The following is a 20,247-nucleotide window of genomic DNA, read 5'->3' on the forward strand; positions in this document are numbered from 1 at the left end:
GAGAATGTACAAACTCCGTACAGACGGCGCCCGTAGTCAGGATCGAACCTGAGTCTCCGGCGCTGCATTCGCTGTAAGGCAGCAACTCTACCGCTGCGCCACCGTGCCGAGATAACCACTTATGAGATGTTTGCGCAGTAATCAACCAGAACCAGATTCAGAACCTCTCAACCCCATTCTCCTGCCTTCTCCCCACGACCCCTGACACCCGCACTGATCAAGAATCTGTCCATTTCCAATTCAAAAAGACCCATTGACTTGGCCTCCACAGCCGTCTGTGGCAATGAATTCCGCAGATTCATTACACTCTCACTAAGATAATTCCTCCCATTAAAAAGGTCGACCCTCAACCTCCAGAGAAAACAATCCAAGTTTGAAATTCCCTCCCTGCATTGGAGTCCCCTTTGAATCTAGCACTGATGGGTTATAAATGCAGAAAATCAACCATGCATTTTGTTTCCAAATACTTCCCAGCAGTGTTCTGGTGGTTTTCCAATATTTACTTTGGAGTTATATTTGACCATTTGGATCACAGCGTGACAAGGGTCAATAATCTAGTAAGGATTCAGAATCTTCAGCTGAGGGGAAAAGTAAGAAAGCAGCTATAATCCTTGAGCTACAAAGATAGGAAAACTTGATTTACTTTAGTTTAGTTTAGCTCAGAGACCCAGTACAGAAACAGGCCCTTTGGCCCACAAAGTCCACGCCGACTAGCGATCCCCACACAATAACATTATCCTACACACATACTAGGGACGATTTACAATTACACCAAGCCAATTAGCCTACAAACCTGTACATCTTTGGAGTGTGGGAGGAAACCCACGCAGGTCACGGGGAGAACGTACAAACTCCGTACAGACACCAACCATGGTCAGGATCGAACCCAGGTCTCTGGCGCTGTAAGGCAGCAACTCTACCGCTGCGCCATCGTACCAGCTGAACACCTTATCTAACACTATAACACCCAGGTACCATCCTCCAGCTTTGAGCTGTAAGTTCTCTGAGGGATTCCCATTCCAAACTAAATTCTGACATTCCAGCAACATACTCAACCATTAAAAAAAATGAAACACCGCATAGAATTGAAGAAATCATTTTATTGTTTCACAGTAGCATATATTGATCCAACTATCATCAACATTTAAGAACAATTAAAATTAATATTAAACATTGATTACAATCTGAGTAAAATGAAAAATACGGCAGTTCAAAAGTCTAACGATTTATCCGCCCGTCTACTGTATAAAACACTATTTTCCAATTCTCAGAGCTTACTGTTATTATTTCTTAAAACAGCTAATGAAGTGGACATCTTAACCATCTCCAGCAGGGTTGTGATGGGTGATTTGGTGTATTATCCTGCATATGAATATGGTGGAAGTCCCTTCACTCCAAGCCCAGTAACCTGGAAAAGAAAAGGATACAGACTCAGTTTAGATTTTTCTCCAGCTCCATTAGCGTGACACAGCTGGTCGAGCTCCTGCTCACAGTACCAGAGACCCGGGTTCGATCCTGACCAGGAGCATTGTCAGAGTGGATATCTCACATTCTTCCCGTGTCCGCGCCGGGTGCTCTGGTTTCCTCCCGTATTCCAAAGACCAGCGTGTTTGTAGGTTAATTGGCCCCTGTAAATTGCCGTTAGTGTGCAGGGATAGGGTGCAAGAACGACATAATATCTTAATAACGACATAATAACGACAGTCTTTTCAGGTGAGACAAAGGTTCACCTGCACCTCCTCCAACCTCATCTATTGCATCCGCTGCTCTAGATGTCAACTTATTTACATCGGCGAAACCAAGTGCAGGCTCGGCAATCGCTTCGCTCAACACCTGCGCTCGGTCCGCATTGGCCAAACTGATCTCCCGGTGGCCGAGCACTTCAACTCCCCCTCCCACTCCCAGTCTGACCTTTCTGTCATGGGCCTCCTCCAGTGCCATAGTGAGGCCCACCAGAAAGTGGAGGAACAGCACCCCATATTTCGCCTGGGCCGCTTGCAGCCCAGTGGTATGAACATCAACTTCTCCAACTTTAGATAGTTCCTCTGTCCCTCTCTTCCCCTCCTCCTTCCCAGATCTCCCTCTATCTTCCTGTTTCTATCTATATCCTTCCTTTGTCCCGCCCCCCATGACCTTAGTCTGAAGAAGGGTCTCGACCCGAAACGTCACCCATTCCTTCTCTCCAGAGATGCTGCCTGACCTGCTGAGTTACTCCAGCATTTTGTGAATAAATACCTTCGATTTGTACCAGCATCTGCAGTTATTTTCTTATACGACATAATATAGATGGTCTGCACGGACTCGGTGGGCTGACAAACCTATTTCCATGCTGTTTCTTTCAATCAAAACTGGGTCCAACTTTTGAATGATGTAGTTGTTGGCCTCCGATGCCCTCCATTACCACGACTGTCATTTATGTCCCTTAGGCAATGACCATCCCACCACTGCTGCTCCAGACCGACACATGCAAGTAGAACATCAACTACTGAGCAACAAGCAGGGGTGAAGAAGGGTCTAGACCCGAAACGTCACCCATTCCTTCTCTCCAGAGATGCTGCCTGCCTGCCCCGTTGAGTTACTCCAGCTTTTTGTGTCAATCTTCGGTTTAAACCAGCATTTGCAGTTCCTTCCCACACTTTACTTTCATTGAGCAGCATTGAACACAGTAATAGTTTTACGGCCAGGATATTAACTATGCTTGCATTTACCTGCATTTGGATCATAGCCTTCTGGTGTCTTTCCTATCCAAGAATCTGCCCAGGCACCCTTAAAGCATCGTAACTGTATCTGCCATCACCAGCTTATCGATTTATTCACAAAATGCTGGAGTAACTCAGCAGGTCAGGCAGCATCTCGGGAGAGAAGGAATGGGTGACGTTTCGGGTCGAGACCCTTCTTCAGACTGAAGAAGGTCAGTCTGAAGAAGGGTCTCGACCCGAAACGTCACCCATTCCCGAGTTATTTTGTGAATACATCCATTTGTACCAGCATCTGCAGTTATTTTCTTATATCACCAGCTTATCCTTTGCCAGCTCATTCAAGATATTCACCATCGTTAATAAGATTAAATATTTTTAATTCATTAATTTTTAATAGTTTTGAATGTTTAAATCAAAATTTGGTAGGCCTTCGAATCCCACCGTGGAAAGCTAGGGAAGTGATTATAAAGGTAAGTAAAATCTAGGAGGAAAAAAAATCAAACCAGTTTCAATATTGGTGACGGCCTTATGTGAGATGGTCATAAAATGCATCTGGTTCACTGATGCCCTTAGCCAGTTTGGCCTAGATAGGGCACCATATCCATCAATATAGCTGTCCCTCAATGGTCCTATGAAATGATCTAGCAAGCTTCTCAGTTCAGGGATTTGTTGGAAATGATCAGAAAGAGTTTTGATTTTTTGACAGCCAACTGAAGCTGGGAACAGCCAAGCCAGATGTGAAAACGGTTTCTTCAGTCTTTGTGTGGCTGGGTATTATTCTGGTACTTCCAACTTGGCAGGATTTAGATATGCAAAACCAAGCCGTCATGAAGAGGAACCCGTTGAACGGCAGGTTGGCACCAATGACTTCTCCAGTAGGCTGGGCCTAATGGAGAAGTCATTAGTTTGTTCACCAAGTAGTTGTAGAGTCATGGGGTCATACAACGCGGAAGCTGGCCCTTCAGCCCGACTCACACGTGACGATCAACATGCCCCGTCTGGGCTAGTCCCACCTGCCCGCGTTTGACCCATACATCTCTCTAAACCTTTCCTATCCATGTACCAGTCCAGTTGTGGGCAGACAGATATAACAGTAAGGTGGAGAAGAGATGACGTGCTATTAGGGAGGATGATAGGCAGCGAATTCTGCTGTTCATGTCTCGAGGGGAAATCATTCCATAAAAAAGATAGAAATCATTTTACTTTGGAGAGTCAAACAACCATTAGTCTGGAGGGGCTCCCACGTTATTCAGGGAATTTTACCCAGTAGATCCTCCATGAGGCTTCTGCAGAATTCATATCAGAGTGACTTGGTTATAGCCCCTGCCACTGAGAGGGCGTGGAGATATTCCGATCTGGAATGCTACTCTACCCTCCTACCTTGAAAATTCCGCCTCCATCTGGTTGTCTCTGATGCGATTCTTCGTCCATCCCCTCCGCAGCTGAAGTCACATAAAGTTCGGAGTAATCCTTTCCCCCAAAGCAGCACGAGGTTGTCTTGTCCACGGGCATTTTCACCGTCTGGATCAATTTACCTGAGGGAGAGATGATCGGTGATTTGTCTACTTGTAGTCCAGTAAAATATAACGTGTTTCTTTAATAAAGTTGCCCTTTGTAGGGTTTTCAAAATAATTCTTATTGAGTCCATTTGTACATCTATATACTAAAACTCTCGTTTGTTTGTTTGTTTGTTTGTTCCTGAACTACAGCCAAAACGGTACACTATAGCGCGACAATTTTAGGCCCACCTTACTCACCGTCGTCTCTTTGGTGCTAATGGAAGAAGTTTCATTGAAATCGATGTTAAAGTTATTCACATTTTAAAGTTTAAATCTTCTCCTAGGGAGGGAGGGGGGGAGGGAGGATAAGGGGGGTTGAGGGGAATGGAGTGGGGGAGGGGAAGGGGGGAGGGGAAGGGGGGAGGGGAAGGGCAGGGAGGAGGGTGGAGTGGAGAGGGGGAGTGGGGGAGGATAGGGTGCTGCACCAATGCAGGAGAGGTTTGGGCCCAACTTGGTTTAGTATTTCACTAAATTTAAAGCGATGAAATTGTTAAACATTTTTTAAAAAAGACACAAAGTGCTGGACTAACTCAGCGGGCCAGGCAGCATACCTGGAGAACGGTCAGCTGGAGTGCGGTCCTGACCTCCCATCCACCTCATTGGAGACCTTTGAATTATCTTTGATCGGACTTTATCATGGCACTAAATATTGCACCATTTATCCTTTATCTGTCATAAGGTCATAAGGAAAATAAGTAGAATTGGGTCATTCGGCCCATCAAGTCTACTCTGCCATTCTTGTAAACCACCTCTGGACCCTCTCCAGAGCCAGCACATCCTTCCTCAGATATGGGGCCCAGAATTGCTCACAATATTCCAAATGCGGCCTGACCAGCGCCTTATAGAGCCTCGGTATTACATTCCTGTTTTTGGATTGTCAGTTTCAGTTTAGTTTATTGTCACGTGTACCGAGGTACAGCGAAAAGCTTTTACTGCGTGCTATCCAGTCAGCAGAAAGACAATACATGATTGCAATCGAGACATTTCCAGTGTATACATATTGTACTTGACAAGGTAAACCAGCAAAATCCGATCAAGGATAGTCCAAGGGTCACCAATGAGGTAGATAGTAGTTCAGCGCTGCTCTCTGGTTGTGGTAGAATGATTCAGTTGCCTGATAACAGCTGGGAAGAAACTGTCCCTGAATCCGGAGGTGTGCGTTCTCACACAATACCTGAATTTGGACGTGTGCATTTTCACTTCTTTACCTTTTTCCTGATGGGAGAGGGGAGAGGGGAGAAGAGGGAGTGGCCGGGGTGCAACTCGTCCTTGATTATGCTGCTGGCCTTGCCGAGGCAGCGTGAGGTATAAATGGAGTCAATAGAAGGGAGGTTGGTTTGTGGGCTGTGTCCACATTTCTCTGCAATTTCTTGCGGTCTTGGATGGAGCAGTTCCCAAACCAAGCTGTAAAACATCCCAATAAAGTGGATGAGGCTTATGAAAGGAAAAAGCTTAGATTTGGCAGCAGAATTTGGGCAGCGAGGATGGAGAGTAAGAGTACATCCAGTAGAGGTGGGTTGCAGAGGTTTCATAGCACGATCGACCATGTCGCTTATTTGGAGAGCTACGAATTCGGGGACAGTGTTTGCGTCAGGCCGTAATGGAGATGTCAGAGGCAACAGAGCAAGGCAGTAGGTGGATTTGATGGAGAAGAAATAGTGTCAGTTGGGGGCAGAAAGAAAACATATAACATGCAGTATGTGTATTTTGTTGTAAGTGTAGTCTGCGTAAGCTTCCTTTATTTAGTAGATACTGGTAGCATAGGTGGCGAGAGCAGGTATTGAGGGGGTGGTTCTGAGATGCCAGAACTAACTGTTGACATTTCCGAGGTGTCATGGGCCTAACTCAATGAAACACCAGTGAAGGGAGGTGCCCAGTTAATAACCCCAATGATATACTTGCATCTACACCATCAGTTTTTATGTGCTTAACATGTAGATAGCTTACTATTGCACATGGAGTTGGTTATTGTCATTAGCACATGTGTGTACAAGCAGTTTCGATACTACTTTGACATTGGGCTTATCCTGAAACACAAGTGCTTTGTATTTTAATTGTAATCTTAAAATGTATTTTAAGGGAGTAGCGATTAATGCAATATAATAGATTTACCTGTTTCAGGATCGATGCGCATGACTCGACCACCATTGTAGCAGGCAACCCAAAGTTTTCCCTCTGCATCAATGCACTGTCCATCCGGAATAGCCTCTTCTTGTTTAAGTTTGTACACAACGCGGCGATTCGCTGAACAAGTATTTAAAACGGGCTTATTGGTGAGAAATGAAATCAGAAACATATCATCCGTGAACAATGAAGTTGACATTGTTTAGCTTACTTTAGAGATACAGCACGGAAATAGGCCCTTTGGCCCGCTGAGTCCACACCGAGCAGCAAGTCCTATCCTACTCACTAGGGACAATTTACCATTTTTACCAAAGCCAATTAGCCTACAAACCTGTACACTTTTGGAGTGTGGGAGGAAACCGGAGCACCCGGAGAAAACCCATGCGGTCACGGAGAGAACGTACAAACTCCGTACAGACAGCACCCGTAGTCAGGATCGAACCCGAGCCTCTGGCGCTGTAAGGTGGCAACTCTACCGCTGCGCCATTGTGATCCTGACCTCAGGTGCTGTCTGTGTGGAGTTTGCACGTTCTCCCTTTGACTGCGTGGGTTTCCTCCGGGTGATCCGGTTTCCTCCCACATTCTAAAAATATGTGGGTTAATAGGTTAATTGGTCACTGTAAATTGCCCCTTAATGTGTAAGGAGTGGACAGAAAAGTGGGATAACACAGAACTACTGTGAATGGGTGATCCATAGTCGGTGTGGACTCAGTGGACCAAGGGAGCTGTGTTTTCAAGAGAGAGTTAGATTTAGCTCTTAGGGCTAATGGGATCAAGGGAAAAGGGGAAAAAGCAGGAATGGGGTACTGATTTTGGATGATCATCGATGATCATATTGAATGGCGGTGCTGGCTCGAAGGGCCAAATGGCCTACTCGTGCACCTCTTTTTCTATGTTTCTCGATGTTTCCATCTTTCAATCAGTTCACCCAATTACTAGTGGGGTATGGGGGTCATTACCCAAATACTGATCAATATTTATTTCTCAGCATCACAAAACTATATTTTTTGGTGATTGTCATATCCCCATTATTGTGAGCTTACTGTGCTCTGAGTGCGAAGACATTTCACAGGCTATGGAAGCTACGGGAACCACCTGAGTTTATGAATGGCAGGAGAGAAGTGAAGGTATGAATCAACACAGAATGCCTCATCATACACGTGTAAAGAATGAGTTGCATACTCACAAATCTTTCCTGACTGCAGGTCATAGTCAAATGCATCCACTTTATAAGACAGGCTGTCTATATAATACATGACCTTGTGATCCGGCGACCAGTCCAAACCATTGGAAATGTCCACCTTGTCGAAGTGCTTGACCACAGAATGATCCTCCAGCAGGGAGTACAATGATCCCTGGCCTTTTTCCACCACGGCTGGACGAATCTGCTTTGCCATGGTCCCTACAGCAAAGCCCACTGTTAGTTCCTGATGTACTACCAGTCCAATCTGCCACATATAGACCGACAGCTTTTATCAAGGTGCATCTAGTCATTTTCTGTAATATCGATCATCTGTTTCCAAAATGGAACTTACATTTATAGAATCATAGAGTAGAACAGCATGCAAACGGGCCCTTTGGCCCAACTTGTTCAGGTTGACCACATTGGTTTTAGACAATAGACAATAGACAATAGACAATAGGTGCAGGAGGAGGCCATTCGGCCCTTCGAGCCAGCACCGCCATTCAATGTGATCATAGCTGATCATTCTCAATCAGTACCCCGTTCCTGCCTTCTCCCCATACCCCCTGACTCTGCTATCATTAAGAGCTCTAACTAACTCTCTCTTGAAAGCATCCAGAGAATTGGGCCTCCACTGCCTTCTGAGGCAGAGAATTCCACAGATTCACAACTCTCTGACTGAAAAAGTTTTTCCTCATCTCAGTTCTAAATGGCCTACCCCTTATTCTTAAACTGTGGCCCCTGGTTCTGGACTCCCCCAACATTGGGAACATGTTTCCTGCCTCTAACATGTCCAACCCCTTAATAATCTTATACGTTTCGATAAGATCCTCTCTCATCCTTCTAAATTCCAGTGTATACAAGCCTAGTCGCTACAGTCTTTCAACATATGACAGTCCCGCCACTCCCGGAATTAACCTAGTAAACCTACGCTGCACGCCCTCAAGAGCAAGAATATCCTTCCTCAAATTTGGAGACCAAAACTGCACACAGTACTCCAGGTGCCGTCTCACTAGGGCCTTGTACAACTGCAGAAGGACGTCTTTGCTCCTATACTCAACTCCTCTTGTTATGAAGGCCAACATTCCATTGGCTTTCTTCACTGCCTGCTGTACCTGCAGGCTTCCTTTCAGTGACTGATGCACTAGGACACCCAGATCTCATTGTACGTCCCCTTTTCCTAACTTGACACCATTCAGATAATAATCTGCCTTCCTATTCTTACCACCAAAGTGGATAACCTCACACTTATCCATATTAAACTGCATCTGCCCACTCACACAGACTGTCCAAGTCACCCTGCAACCTCATAGCAACTTCCTCACAGTTCACACTGCCACCCAGCTTTGTGTCATCTGCAAATTTGCTAATGGTACTTTTAATCCCTTCATCCAAGTCATTAATGTATATTGTAAATAGCTGCGGTCCCAGCACCAAGCCTTGTGGTACCCCACTAGTCACTGCCTGCCATTCTGAAAAGGACCCATTTATCCCCACTCTTTGCTTTCTGTCTGCCAACCAATTTTCTATCCATGTCAGTACCCTACCCCCATACCATGTGCTATAATCTTGCACACTAATCTCCTATGTGGGACCTTGTCGAAGGCTTTCTGAAAGTCGAGGTACACCACATCCACCAGCTCTCCCCTGTCCATTCTCCTATTTACATCCTCAAAAAATTCCAGAAGATTAGTCAAGCATGATTTCCCCTTCGTAAATCCATGCTGTCTCGGAACGATCCTGTTACTGCTATCCAAATGCTCTGCAATTTCGTCTTTTATAATTGACTCCAGCATCTTCCCCACCACTGACGTCAGACTAACTGGTCTATAATTTCCTGTTTTCTCTCTCCCTCCTTTCTATTCCTCTGATGATTTTATACTCCTCCATAAGATCACCCCCCATCCTCCTGCGCTCCAAGGAATAGAGTCCCAGCCTACTCAACCTCTCGCTAGAGCTCAGACCCTCAAGTCCTGGCAACATCCTCATAGTTCTCAGCGTTGTAACGCAGAACACAAAGGTAAGTCGTTGCAATAAACCTGCAAAGAATCGTCCAGCTGGATCCACTTTTCCATCGTTAAATCTGTTGTTAGTTTTATCTTTGTCAATTGTGGTGATGTCAGTGACGGCTTCCTTTTTCCAGTCCAGGAAGGCAAATTTTGTGCCTATCGCCAGAACGTATCCCCCTGATTTCCGCGGGACCGCCGATCCAACGGGAGCATCTGTGGGAGGGCAAGCGTGGACAATTCAGTAACGCGGCTAACCTCCGAAAATGGTGGCACGGTGGCGCAGCGGTAGAGTTGCTGCCTTACAACGAATGCAGCGCCGGAGACTCAGGTTCGATCCTGACTATGGGCGCCGTCTGTACAGAGTTTGTACGTTCTCCCCGTGACCTGCGTGGGTTTTCACCGAGATCTTCGGTTTCCTCCCACACTCCAAAGACGTACAGGTATGTAGGTTAATTGACTGGGTAAATGTAAAAATTGTCCCTAGTGTGTGTAGGATAGTGTTAATGTGCGGGGATCGCTGGGTGGCGTGGACTCGGTGGGCCGAAGGGCCTGTTTCCGTGCTGTATCTCTAAATCTAAAATCTAAAAAAAAAATCTAAAACCTTCAGCAATCTCGGGCCGGGAGGAAAAGGCAATTATAGAGCAGCGTAGTCTATTCTCATGTGTACCGAGGTACAGTGAAAAGCTTTTGCTGCATGCTAACCAGTCAGCGGAAAGACAATACATGACCCACAACCACAACCAGCAGAAGATGGATTGATAGGGGTTGAAGGGGCGCAGCGGTAGAGTTGCTGCCACACAGCACCGGAGACCCAGGTTCGACCCTGACCACAGGTGCTGTCTGTGCGTTCTCCTTGCGACCGTGTGGGTTTTCTCCGGGTGCTCAGGACAATGGGAAGGGAGGGGGAAGAACAATGGAGGTCCCGGCGTGGGGGAAACCGCTGTGGGGGAGGGGGGGGGAACAAAGCAGGAGGCGGCGTGCTTGGTATCTTTGTCAGTGCCGTAGATGGATGCTATTTGTATACCTTGGGTGTACAAGCAAAGAATTTTACTGCGCCTTGTCACATCTGACAATAAAGTACGCCGTTCCACTCTATTCCATTTGTGGAGAGTTTACTTTAGTTTATTATTGTCATGTGTACCGAGGTACAGTGAAAAGCTTTGTTTGTTGCGTGCTATCCAGTCAGCGAAAAGACTACACTTGATAACAATCAAGCCGTCCACAGTGGGAGAGGGAAAGTTTTCAAATCAATGGTTTGAATTGTGAGTTGTTATCACCCTGTTGTGTTACGAATGCTTTCTCTTCCCACGATGTAGGCTGACCTGCTAACTAATTCCAGCATTTCTCTTTATATTTTCACGTTTTTACATCTGCATCAATTGAGTGTAAAAGCAAAATAAAGGTTATTAGATTAGTTTTAAGTTTAGAGTTTAGCTTAGTTTAGTTTAGAGATACAGCGTAGAAAGAGGCCCTTCAGCCCTATGTCCACTCCAAGCAGAACGGCCCATACATTAACACTATCCTACACACACACTAGGGACAATTTACAATCTTTACCAAAGCCAATTAACCTACAAACCTGTACGTCTTTGGAGTGTGGGAGGAAACCGGAGCACCCTGGGAAAAAGAACACGGTCACGGGGAGAACGTATAAACCCGTAGTCAGGATCGAACCAGAATATCTAGCGCTGTAAGGCAGCCAATTCTACCGCTACCTCACCGTGCTGCTTTCACTCAATTTGTTGATGTGGCATTTCCCCCAAATTATCCTCTATCAGTCCGGACTGTGAGGGGCATCGACTGGGGGTCCATGTGAAGCGACAAACTTCTCTACATCGGCGAGACCAAATGCAGGCTCGGCAATCGTTTCGCTCAGCACCTTCGCTCAGTCCGCCTTAACCAACCTGATCTCCCGATGGCTCAGCACTTCAACTCCCCCTACCACTCCCAGTCTGACCTTTCTGTCATGAGCCTCCGCTGAGGCCCACCGCAAATTGGAGGAACAGCAGCTCATATTTCTCTTGGGCAGTTTACACCCCAGTTTACACCCCAGCAGACTTCTCCAACTTCAGATAGTTCCTCTGTCCCTCTCTTTCCCCTCCCCCTTCCCAGTTCTTCCACTGTCTTCCTGTCTCACACTACATCCTATCTTTATCCCGCCCCCTCCCCTGACATCAGTCTGAAGAAGGGTCTCGACCCGAAACGTCACCCATTTCTTCTCTCCTGAGATGCTGCATGACCCGCTGAGTTACTCCAGCATTTTGTGTCATGCGTCCTGATCTGCTGAGTTACTCCAGTACTTTGTGTCTTTTTTTTGTTGTAAACCAGCATCTGCAGTTCCTTGTATCTTCATTTTGGATCATGTGGATCAATCATCATTATGGAATGATTTCACATGGATATGAGGTGTAGATATTTTATTAAATAGTGAAAGAAAATTAGCATTGCAAGGGAGAGAATGGAAATGGCTTAGCTGAGGACAGCTCGATGCTTACCGACACACACTGTTTTCACTTGTTTCGTAGCTGCGTTCCACCTGCACACCTTCTGTCCTGTTATGTCCACATAGAGAAGGGAACCATGCTTTTCTTCCCAAACCGGGCTCTCTCCAATGTGGTACTTTTCCTTCACGACGCACTCGATTTTAATGGAAGCCATTGCCTACGAACAACATTAACAGAGTGACAAGGAACTGCAGTTGCTGGCTTACAAAAAAAAAAAGACATAACGCGCTGGAGTAACTCAGCGGGTCAGGCTGAGCACATAGAGACGACATTTCGGGTCGGGACCCTTCGTTTGAATGAATTGCTTCTCTCTTAAAAATAGTTGGTTAATGGAGATATTAACTTTTTCTGAAATCTGGTGCACAAGATCTTGCAGAAAATAGTTCAGGAATAGTCTTACAATTAGCACATTTACAACTAGAGCACTGAATAATCCAGCTCTCCCCGTGAACACATTGATAAGCTCTATCCTGTACCTGCATATATTTACTGCATCTCCACGGACACACAACTACAGATGCTCAGTACTGTCCATTCAAAAACAGTGGCACAGCGGTAGAGTTGCTGCCTTGCAGCGCCAGACACCCGGGTTTGATCCTGACTACGGGTGCTGTCTGTACAGAGTTTGTACATTCTCCCCGTGACCTGCGTGGGTTTTCTCCGGGAACTCCGGTTTCCTCCCACACTCCAAAGACGTACAAGTTTGTCGTTTACGTGGCTTGGTATAAATGTAAATTGTCCCCAGCGGGTGTAGGATAGCGTTCGTGTGCGGGGATCGCTGGTCGGCGCGTACTCGGTGGGCCGAAGGGCCTGTTTCCATGCTGTACCTCTCAACTAAACTAAACTTAACTAAACTAAATTGGGCAAGTGCATCTCAGACAACAGTGAAGAAACTTGGCACAATTATACGCAGAGCAACCCATTTGACTAGACCCTGTCCACCATCCTAAACATTCCTTCCCTCCAACACCAGCTGCTGTGGGCTGTGTCATCTACAGCACTCATGGTAACCTGTAACCTCTGCCAACGAGTTGGCAAGGACAGCTGGCACAAAAGCACCATTCCCCACTAAATCACAAACCATACAGACTTGGAAATATGCCAATATTTGGGTTGAAATCTTGGGATTTCCTATTATAAAGCATTGTTGGAGCACCTTCATTTGAAGGAAGGTAGACACAAAATGCTGGAGTAACTCAACGGGACAGGCAGCATCTCTGGAGAGAAGGAATGGGTGACGTTTCGGGTCGAGACACTTCTTCAGACTGATTCTTTAATTGAAGAAATGCCGCAGTTCAAGAAGGCAGCAACACCCACAGCCTGTAAAGCAACTTATAAACACTCAGATGTAGAAGATATCATGAACAATTGCTGAGAAAAGCTGGGGAGATTTCTATCAGCAATCAATATTTATTCCTCACCCAGCAGTTTACAAAGATTTTCTGCTTGTCGCTTGCATGATATATATGCACAAAAGTACTTCATGTTGCGCACATTAAAACAAATACACTTCATTACACTTTAAAAGGCTTTCGTGCCATGCAACATAAATAATGTTCACTAAGTCTGGTCAACCTACTTCATCTATTTACAGCAATCATTAAGCTGGACCCAGGAACCAACTGTTAGGCAATGGGTATGTAACCAATTAAAATTGGACACTATTTATTCAAGCATAGCTTGTTGACAAAGAAACAGAAAAATAGTTGCAGGAGAAGGCCATTCGGCCATTCGGCCCTTCGAGCCAGCACCGCCATTCAATATGATCATGGCTGATCATCTAAAATCAGTACCCCGTTCCTACTTTTTTCACAATATCCCTTGATTCCTTTTGCCCTGAGAGCTAAATCTAAACTCTCTCTTGAAAACATCCAGTGAATTGGCCTCTACTGCCTTCTGTGACAGAGAATTCCACAGATTTACAACTCTCTGGGTGAAGGAGTTTTTCCCCAATTCAGTCCTAAATGGCCTACCCCTTTTTCTTAAACTGTGAGCCCTGGTTCTGGACTCCCCCAACACCGGGAATATTTTTCCTGCATATAGCCTGCGGACAATGTCAGTATATACAACGCATGCGTTACCCCCGAACTGAGTGGCTTGTTAGACCAACACAGTTTGAATTTAGTTTATTGTTACGTGTTCTGAGGTGCGTGCTAACCAGTCAGCGGATTGACAATACATGGTTACAATCGAGCCGTCCACAGATACATAGGAATAATGCGAATAACGTTTAAAACCAGTAAAGTACGATCAAAGATAGCTTTGTTTTTTTGCTTAGAGATACGGCGCGGAAACAGGCCCTGTGACCCACCGAGTCCGCGCCGACCAGCGAACCCCACACATTAACACTGTCCTACACACACTAGGGCTAATTTACATTTATACCAAGCCAATTAACCTACAAACTTCTACGTCTTTGGAGTGTGGGACGAAACCGAAGATCTCAAAGAAAACTCACCCAGGTCACAGGGAGAACGTGCGAATTCCATACAGACTAGCGCCCATGGTCAGGATCGAACCCGGGTCTTCGGTGCTTTGAGGCAGCTACTGTACCACTCCACTACCGTGCCGTCCCGAGGGTCTCCAATAAGGGAGATAGCAGTACAGAGGGCAGTCAGTCAAATGCATTGCTGTATAAATCTGGAGTCGCCCGTAGGAGTATGGAAGGCGGATTTCCTCACCAACAGGAACATGGCGGACCAAACATATATAACATATATAACATATATAACAACTACAGCATGGAAACAGGCCTGTCCGGCCCTACCAGTCCACGCCGACCATTCTCCCTGACCTAGTCTCATCTACCTACACTCAGACCATAACCCTCCAATCCCCTCCTATCCATATACCTATCCAATTTACTCTTAAATAATAAAATCGAGCCAGCCTCCACCACTTCCACCGGAAGCCCATTCCATATAGCCACAACCCTCTGAGTAAAGAAGTTCCCCCTCATGTTACCCCTAAACCTTTGTCCCTCAATTCTGAAGCTATGTCCCCTTGTTGGAATCTTCCCCACTCTCAAAGGGAAAAGCCTACCCACGTCAACTCTGTCCGTCCCTCTCAAAATTTTAAAAACCTCTATCAAGTCCCCCCTCAACCTTCTACGCTCCAAAGAATAAAGACCCAACCTGTTCAACCTCTCTCTGTAGCCTAAGTGCTGAAACCCAGGCAACATTCTAGTAAATCTCCTCTGTACCCTCTCCATAAAAATTCCTTGCTTACCGTTACTGTTGCAATTTTTTAAATTCCAGATCTGCAAAGATTGTATTTGGAACAACACAAGGATTGCGAGGCCTTGCTGCTTCTTCTGAAGTCAACCAGCAAGGTCACTTCTGGACTAAGATCACCCTCAGAATCTCCTTTAAAGTTACCCTAACAATGTACTAGATCTACCCGTCTGGGGCTCTGCTTCCTAAAAGTTCTGTGATTCCGTCAAAGGCTCTGTAACAACGAACCTTGTTCTCCCTCACTAGTTTCTACCCTTAGCAATGAAAGCATACGTTTATTCAAGGCTGTTTTATATGTCGAAAGTTTCAACATTCAGATTAAGTTGACATTCTTAAGCGATTTGCTTTTTGCCTTGAAATGTAGTGAATAGTTTACAAAGGTGACAGACTGGGTAAACTAACAAGAAAGACCTGTTACTCCAGTAGAAACTCCCTCACATGGTTCCCTCACACAAACCAGCTTCCCCCCCATCGACTTCATGCCTTGGGAAAGCAGCCAACATAATCGAGGACAATAGTCAAGTCAAGTCAAGTCAATTTTATTTGTAGAGCACATTTAAAAACAACCCACGTTGACCAAAGTGCTGTACATCAGTTCAGGTACTAAGAAACGAACATACATTGGCACACAAACATAACCCCAATAGGTTCAAGGTGAAGGGGAAAAGATTTAGTAGGAATCCAAGGGGTAATTTTTTTCACACAGAGGGTGGTGGGTGTATGGAACAAGCTGCCAGAGGAGGTAATTGAGGTTGGGACTATCCTATTGTTTGAGCAGTTGGACAGGTACATGGGTGGCACGGTAGCGCAGCGGTAGAGTTGCTGCTTTACAGCGAATGCAGCGCCGGAGACTCAGGTTCGATCCTGACTACGGGTGCTGCACTGTAAGGAGTTTGTACGTTCTCCCCGTGACCTGCGTGGGTTTTCTCCGAGATCTTCGGTTTCCTCCCACACTCCAAAGACGTACAGGTATGTAGGTTAATTGGCTGGGTAAATGTAAAAATTGTCCCTAGTGGGTGTAGGATAGTGTTAATGTGCGGGGATCACTGGGCGGCACGGACTTGGTGGGCCGAAAAAGGCCTGTTTCCGGCTGTATATATATGATATGATATGGATAGGACAGGTTTGGAGGGATATGGAACAGGCGCAGGTAGGTGGGACTAGTGTAGCTGGGACATATTGGCCGGTGTGGGCAAGTTGGGCCAAAGGGCCTGTTTCCACATGGTATCACTCTCTGACCATTTTCACCCCCAGTTATTCCCTCTTCTCTTCTCTTCCCTTTGGACAGAAGATGCAGAAGCTAGAAAAGGCATACCACCAGATTCAGGAACAGTTTCTTCCCCACTGTTATCATTGGCATAGAGTCATAGAATGATACAGTGTGGAAATAGGCCCTTCGGCCCAACTTGTCCACATTGGCCACTAGTCCGACCTGCCCACGTTTGATTCATATTTCTCCAAACCTTTCCTATCTATGTACCTGTCTAACTGTTTCTTAAATGTTGGGATAGTCCCAGCCTCAACTACCTCATCTGGCAGCTTGTTCCATACACCCACCACCCTTTGCGTGAAAAAGTTAGCCCTCGGATTTCTATTAAATCTTTTCCCCTTCACCTTAATCCTCTGTCTAGTCCTCGATTCACCTACTCTGGGCAAGAGACTCTGCATCTATCCGATCTATTCCTCTCATGATTTTATACACCTCAATAAGATCATCCCTCATCCTCCTGTGCTCAGAAGTGATAGGAGTAGAATTAGGCCATTTGGCCCATCAAGTCAACTTCGCCATTCAATCATGCCTGATTTATCCCTCCCTCCAATCCCCATTCTCCTGCCTTCTCCCCATTACCTCTGACACCTGTATTAATCAAATACTTCCATCCTCGCACTTTCCACAGTGCCTGTGGCAAATCTCACAGTTCTTTTTTCTGCTTCAGATTTAATTGTTCCAAAGATCCCTTGGCTGACCTCCCAGTTTTTATCCGCCAAAGATGTCATCGTCAAAACTGAGTGGCTTTTCACAATGCTAGATTACCCCCAATTTCATTGACCTGCGTAGGCTCCGTTTCCTAAAACATCTACGATTTATTACTCTTATCCTGTTGTGTGATCGCTTCATGATCATTCCCCTCCTTATCTTTGTCTTCCTCCAGCCATATCTATTCCTCCAACACGGGTCTATTGTTCATCCCTTCATCCACTACTGTTGTCATGCTCTCAACAGCACGTTGAGTTGGCCAGAATTTGCCATGGCTGCGTGATGAGAAAAGGCATACGGCAGCATAAAGTACCTCAGCGCAAAATACCACAAGGAACGTAGCCTGATAACTTCGAAGGTATCACAAAATGCTGGAGTAACTCAGCAGGTCAGGCAGTGTCTCTGGAGAGAAGGAATGGGTAACGTTTCGGGTTGAGACCCTTCTTCAGATGACCTGATGACTTTGTAGGTATACCATGAAATGCCCATTATCAAATATTAATTCACAGTAGGTTTAGTTGTTAGGTTGAGTTTATTGTCACGTGTACCGAGGTACAGTGAAAAGCTTTTGTTGCATTCTATCCAGTCAGTGGAAAGACAATAATCGATTACAATTGTGCCATCTACAGTATACATGATAAAGGTGGGTAATGTTTAGTGCAAGATAAAGCCAGTAAAGTCAGATTAAAGATTAGTTTGATGGTCTCCAATGAGATAGACAGTAGTTCAGGACTGCTCTTGAGTTGTTAGAAGTAGGTAAAGATAAATGAAAATCAATATTGCTGGAAGAATGGTTATTAACTTTAAAAGCCATTCATCTTTTATACAAAAATTAAAGTAAAATCTGCTGAACACGCTGCAAATAAAGCAAATCTTGTCTCTTTTCCCATATAGTGTATATTGTAGATTCCTGGGAATTCCCACAGAGTTGTCCCAATCTCCCACCAGTACTTTGGACAATAACTTTAGCAAATCCCCCTCACCTCTGGAGAAATTACATAACTTATCTTAAAAAAAACATGGATTACCTCATCTCTTCAGTGGTTCCTGGAATTGCAATAACGGAAACCAAGTCATATCCCAAAGTATCCCCCTTCAACATTCAAACGTAAGTTGGAGGAATAGAACCCCATGTTTCGCTTGGGTAGCTTACAAACCCAGTGGTATGAATTAGATTTCTCTAACTTCCAGTAAACCCTTGCATCCCCTCTCTCTTCGTCCCTCCCCAACTCAAGTCGCTGTACTTTAGATTTTTTTTTGATTTTTTAGATTTTGAGATACAGCACGGAAACAGGCCCTTCGGCCCACCGGGTCTGCGCCGCCCAGCGATCCCCCCCTAGGGACAATTTTTACATTTGCCCAGCCAATTAACCTACATACCTGTACGTCTTTGGGGTGTGGGAGGAAACCGAAGATCTCGGAGAAAACCCACGCAGGTCACGGGGAGAACGTACAAACTCCGTACAGACGGCGCCCGTAGTCAGGATCGAACCTGAATCTCCGGCGCTGCATTTGCTGTAAGGCAGCAACTCTACCGCTGCGCCACCGTGCCGCCCACTTGTTTTACTGTCATCCCGTTGAGTTCCACTGCCTGTATTAACCCGTTATCACCTATACCACAGCCTATGATGGACCATTGTGGTCCTTGACAGCGCTCTAGGGGTTAGTGGAATCAAGGGATATGGAGAGAAGGCAGGCACGGGTTATTGATTGTGGACGATCAGCCACGATCACAATGAATGGCGGTGCTGGCTCGAAGGGCCGAATGGCCTCCTCCTGCACCTATTGTCTATATCTATATCTATATCTATTGATCATCATTGCTTTCTGTATATCCCATTCATTTGTCTTAAGTACCATCTATATCTCTCGTTCCCTTTTCCCCAGACTCTCAGTCTGAAAGAAGGGTCTCGACCCGAACTTTTCTCCAGAGATGCTGCCTGACCCGCTGAGTCACTCCAGCTTTTTGTGCTTGTCTCCCTTCGACGTTACATTGGAGAAATGATACATTAGTAAAATACACTACCTGCGAGATGAAGAGCTGGCACAAGGAGAGTTGCGATGCAGTCGGTACTCTGAGTGGAAGTCAACACAAGTTACAGCTCAGCAGTTTTAAAAGCAATTATTGAATTAATATTTAACTCATCTGAAACTGCAGGACTTCGATGTCAGCAGATATTCCTGGCCCATTAACAATGCAAAACTTGCACTGTTGGCTGAATTCTGTTCCACCAAGTCAACCAAAAATGTGTTGGTTGTTAATTAAAGGGTGCATGTGACCCTCACAATGTGATCATTAATTTCAAGTGGAGCATTTTGGGAGGAACATTACAGTTCACAGATCACCATCGCATCTAATCTGTAAAGAAGAACAAATACCTTGGATCTGACTAGATCGATATCGAAATGCCATTGCTAATTATTGAGCATTAATTTAAAATGCAGAATTTGTAATATCAGCACCAGAATATTTAATGCATCGTCTGACATTTCTTTATTAAAAACGTTAGTACAACTTCTTTCTTTTAAATAGAGCACACCACTGCCAAACAGCAAGGTGAACATTGCCACATACATGTTTAAGTGGTTGATTAGTTTAGAGATACAGCATGGAAACAAGGGCTGTTGTGGTGCATCGAGTCCACGCCGACCATTGATCAGCCGTTCACGCTAGATCCATGTTATCCCACTTGCACATCTACACACTGGGGGCAATTTTACAGAGGCCATTTATCCTACAAACCCGCATGTCTTTGGGATATGGGAGGAATCCCAGTTTAAGGATAAGGGGGAAGTCTTTTAGGACCGAGATGAGAAAGTTTTTTTTCACACAGAGAGAGGTGAATCTGTGGAATTCTCTGCCACAGAAGGTAGTTGAGGCCAGTTCATTGGCTATATTTAAGAGGGAGTTAGATGTGGCCCTTGTGGCTAAAGGGATCAGGGGGTATGGAGAGAAGG

General features: G+C 45.4%; 1 protein-coding gene across 3 annotated transcripts; it reads right to left on the reverse strand.

The window, feature by feature from the left end:
• Window positions 1-1,109: 1,109 nt before the first annotated feature.
• LOC144595457 (regucalcin-like) lies at window positions 1,110-19,494 on the reverse strand. Of its 3 annotated transcripts, none has more exons than XM_078402965.1 (7): window positions 19,316-19,494; window positions 12,070-12,235; window positions 9,605-9,787; window positions 7,569-7,784; window positions 6,371-6,502; window positions 4,080-4,234; window positions 1,110-1,408 (listed from the first exon to the last, which is right to left on the reverse strand). In XM_078402965.1, the coding sequence occupies exons 2-7, from the start codon at window positions 12,230-12,232 to the stop codon at window positions 1,358-1,360; spliced, it is 900 nt and encodes a 299-aa protein (XP_078259091.1). In that variant the 5' UTR covers window positions 12,233-12,235; window positions 19,316-19,494; the 3' UTR covers window positions 1,110-1,357. The 3 variants fall into 3 exon arrangements, with proteins under 3 accessions (XP_078259091.1, XP_078259092.1, XP_078259093.1); XM_078402966.1 differs by lacking the exon at window positions 19,316-19,494 and adding an exon at window positions 15,307-15,327; XM_078402967.1 differs by lacking the exon at window positions 19,316-19,494 and adding an exon at window positions 13,500-13,520.
• Window positions 19,495-20,247: the final 753 nt, after the last annotated feature.

The sequence above is a fragment of the Rhinoraja longicauda genome, chromosome 7 (assembly GCF_053455715.1).
Source record: "Rhinoraja longicauda isolate Sanriku21f chromosome 7, sRhiLon1.1, whole genome shotgun sequence".
NCBI classification, from domain to species: Eukaryota; Metazoa; Chordata; class Chondrichthyes; order Rajiformes; family Arhynchobatidae; genus Rhinoraja; species Rhinoraja longicauda.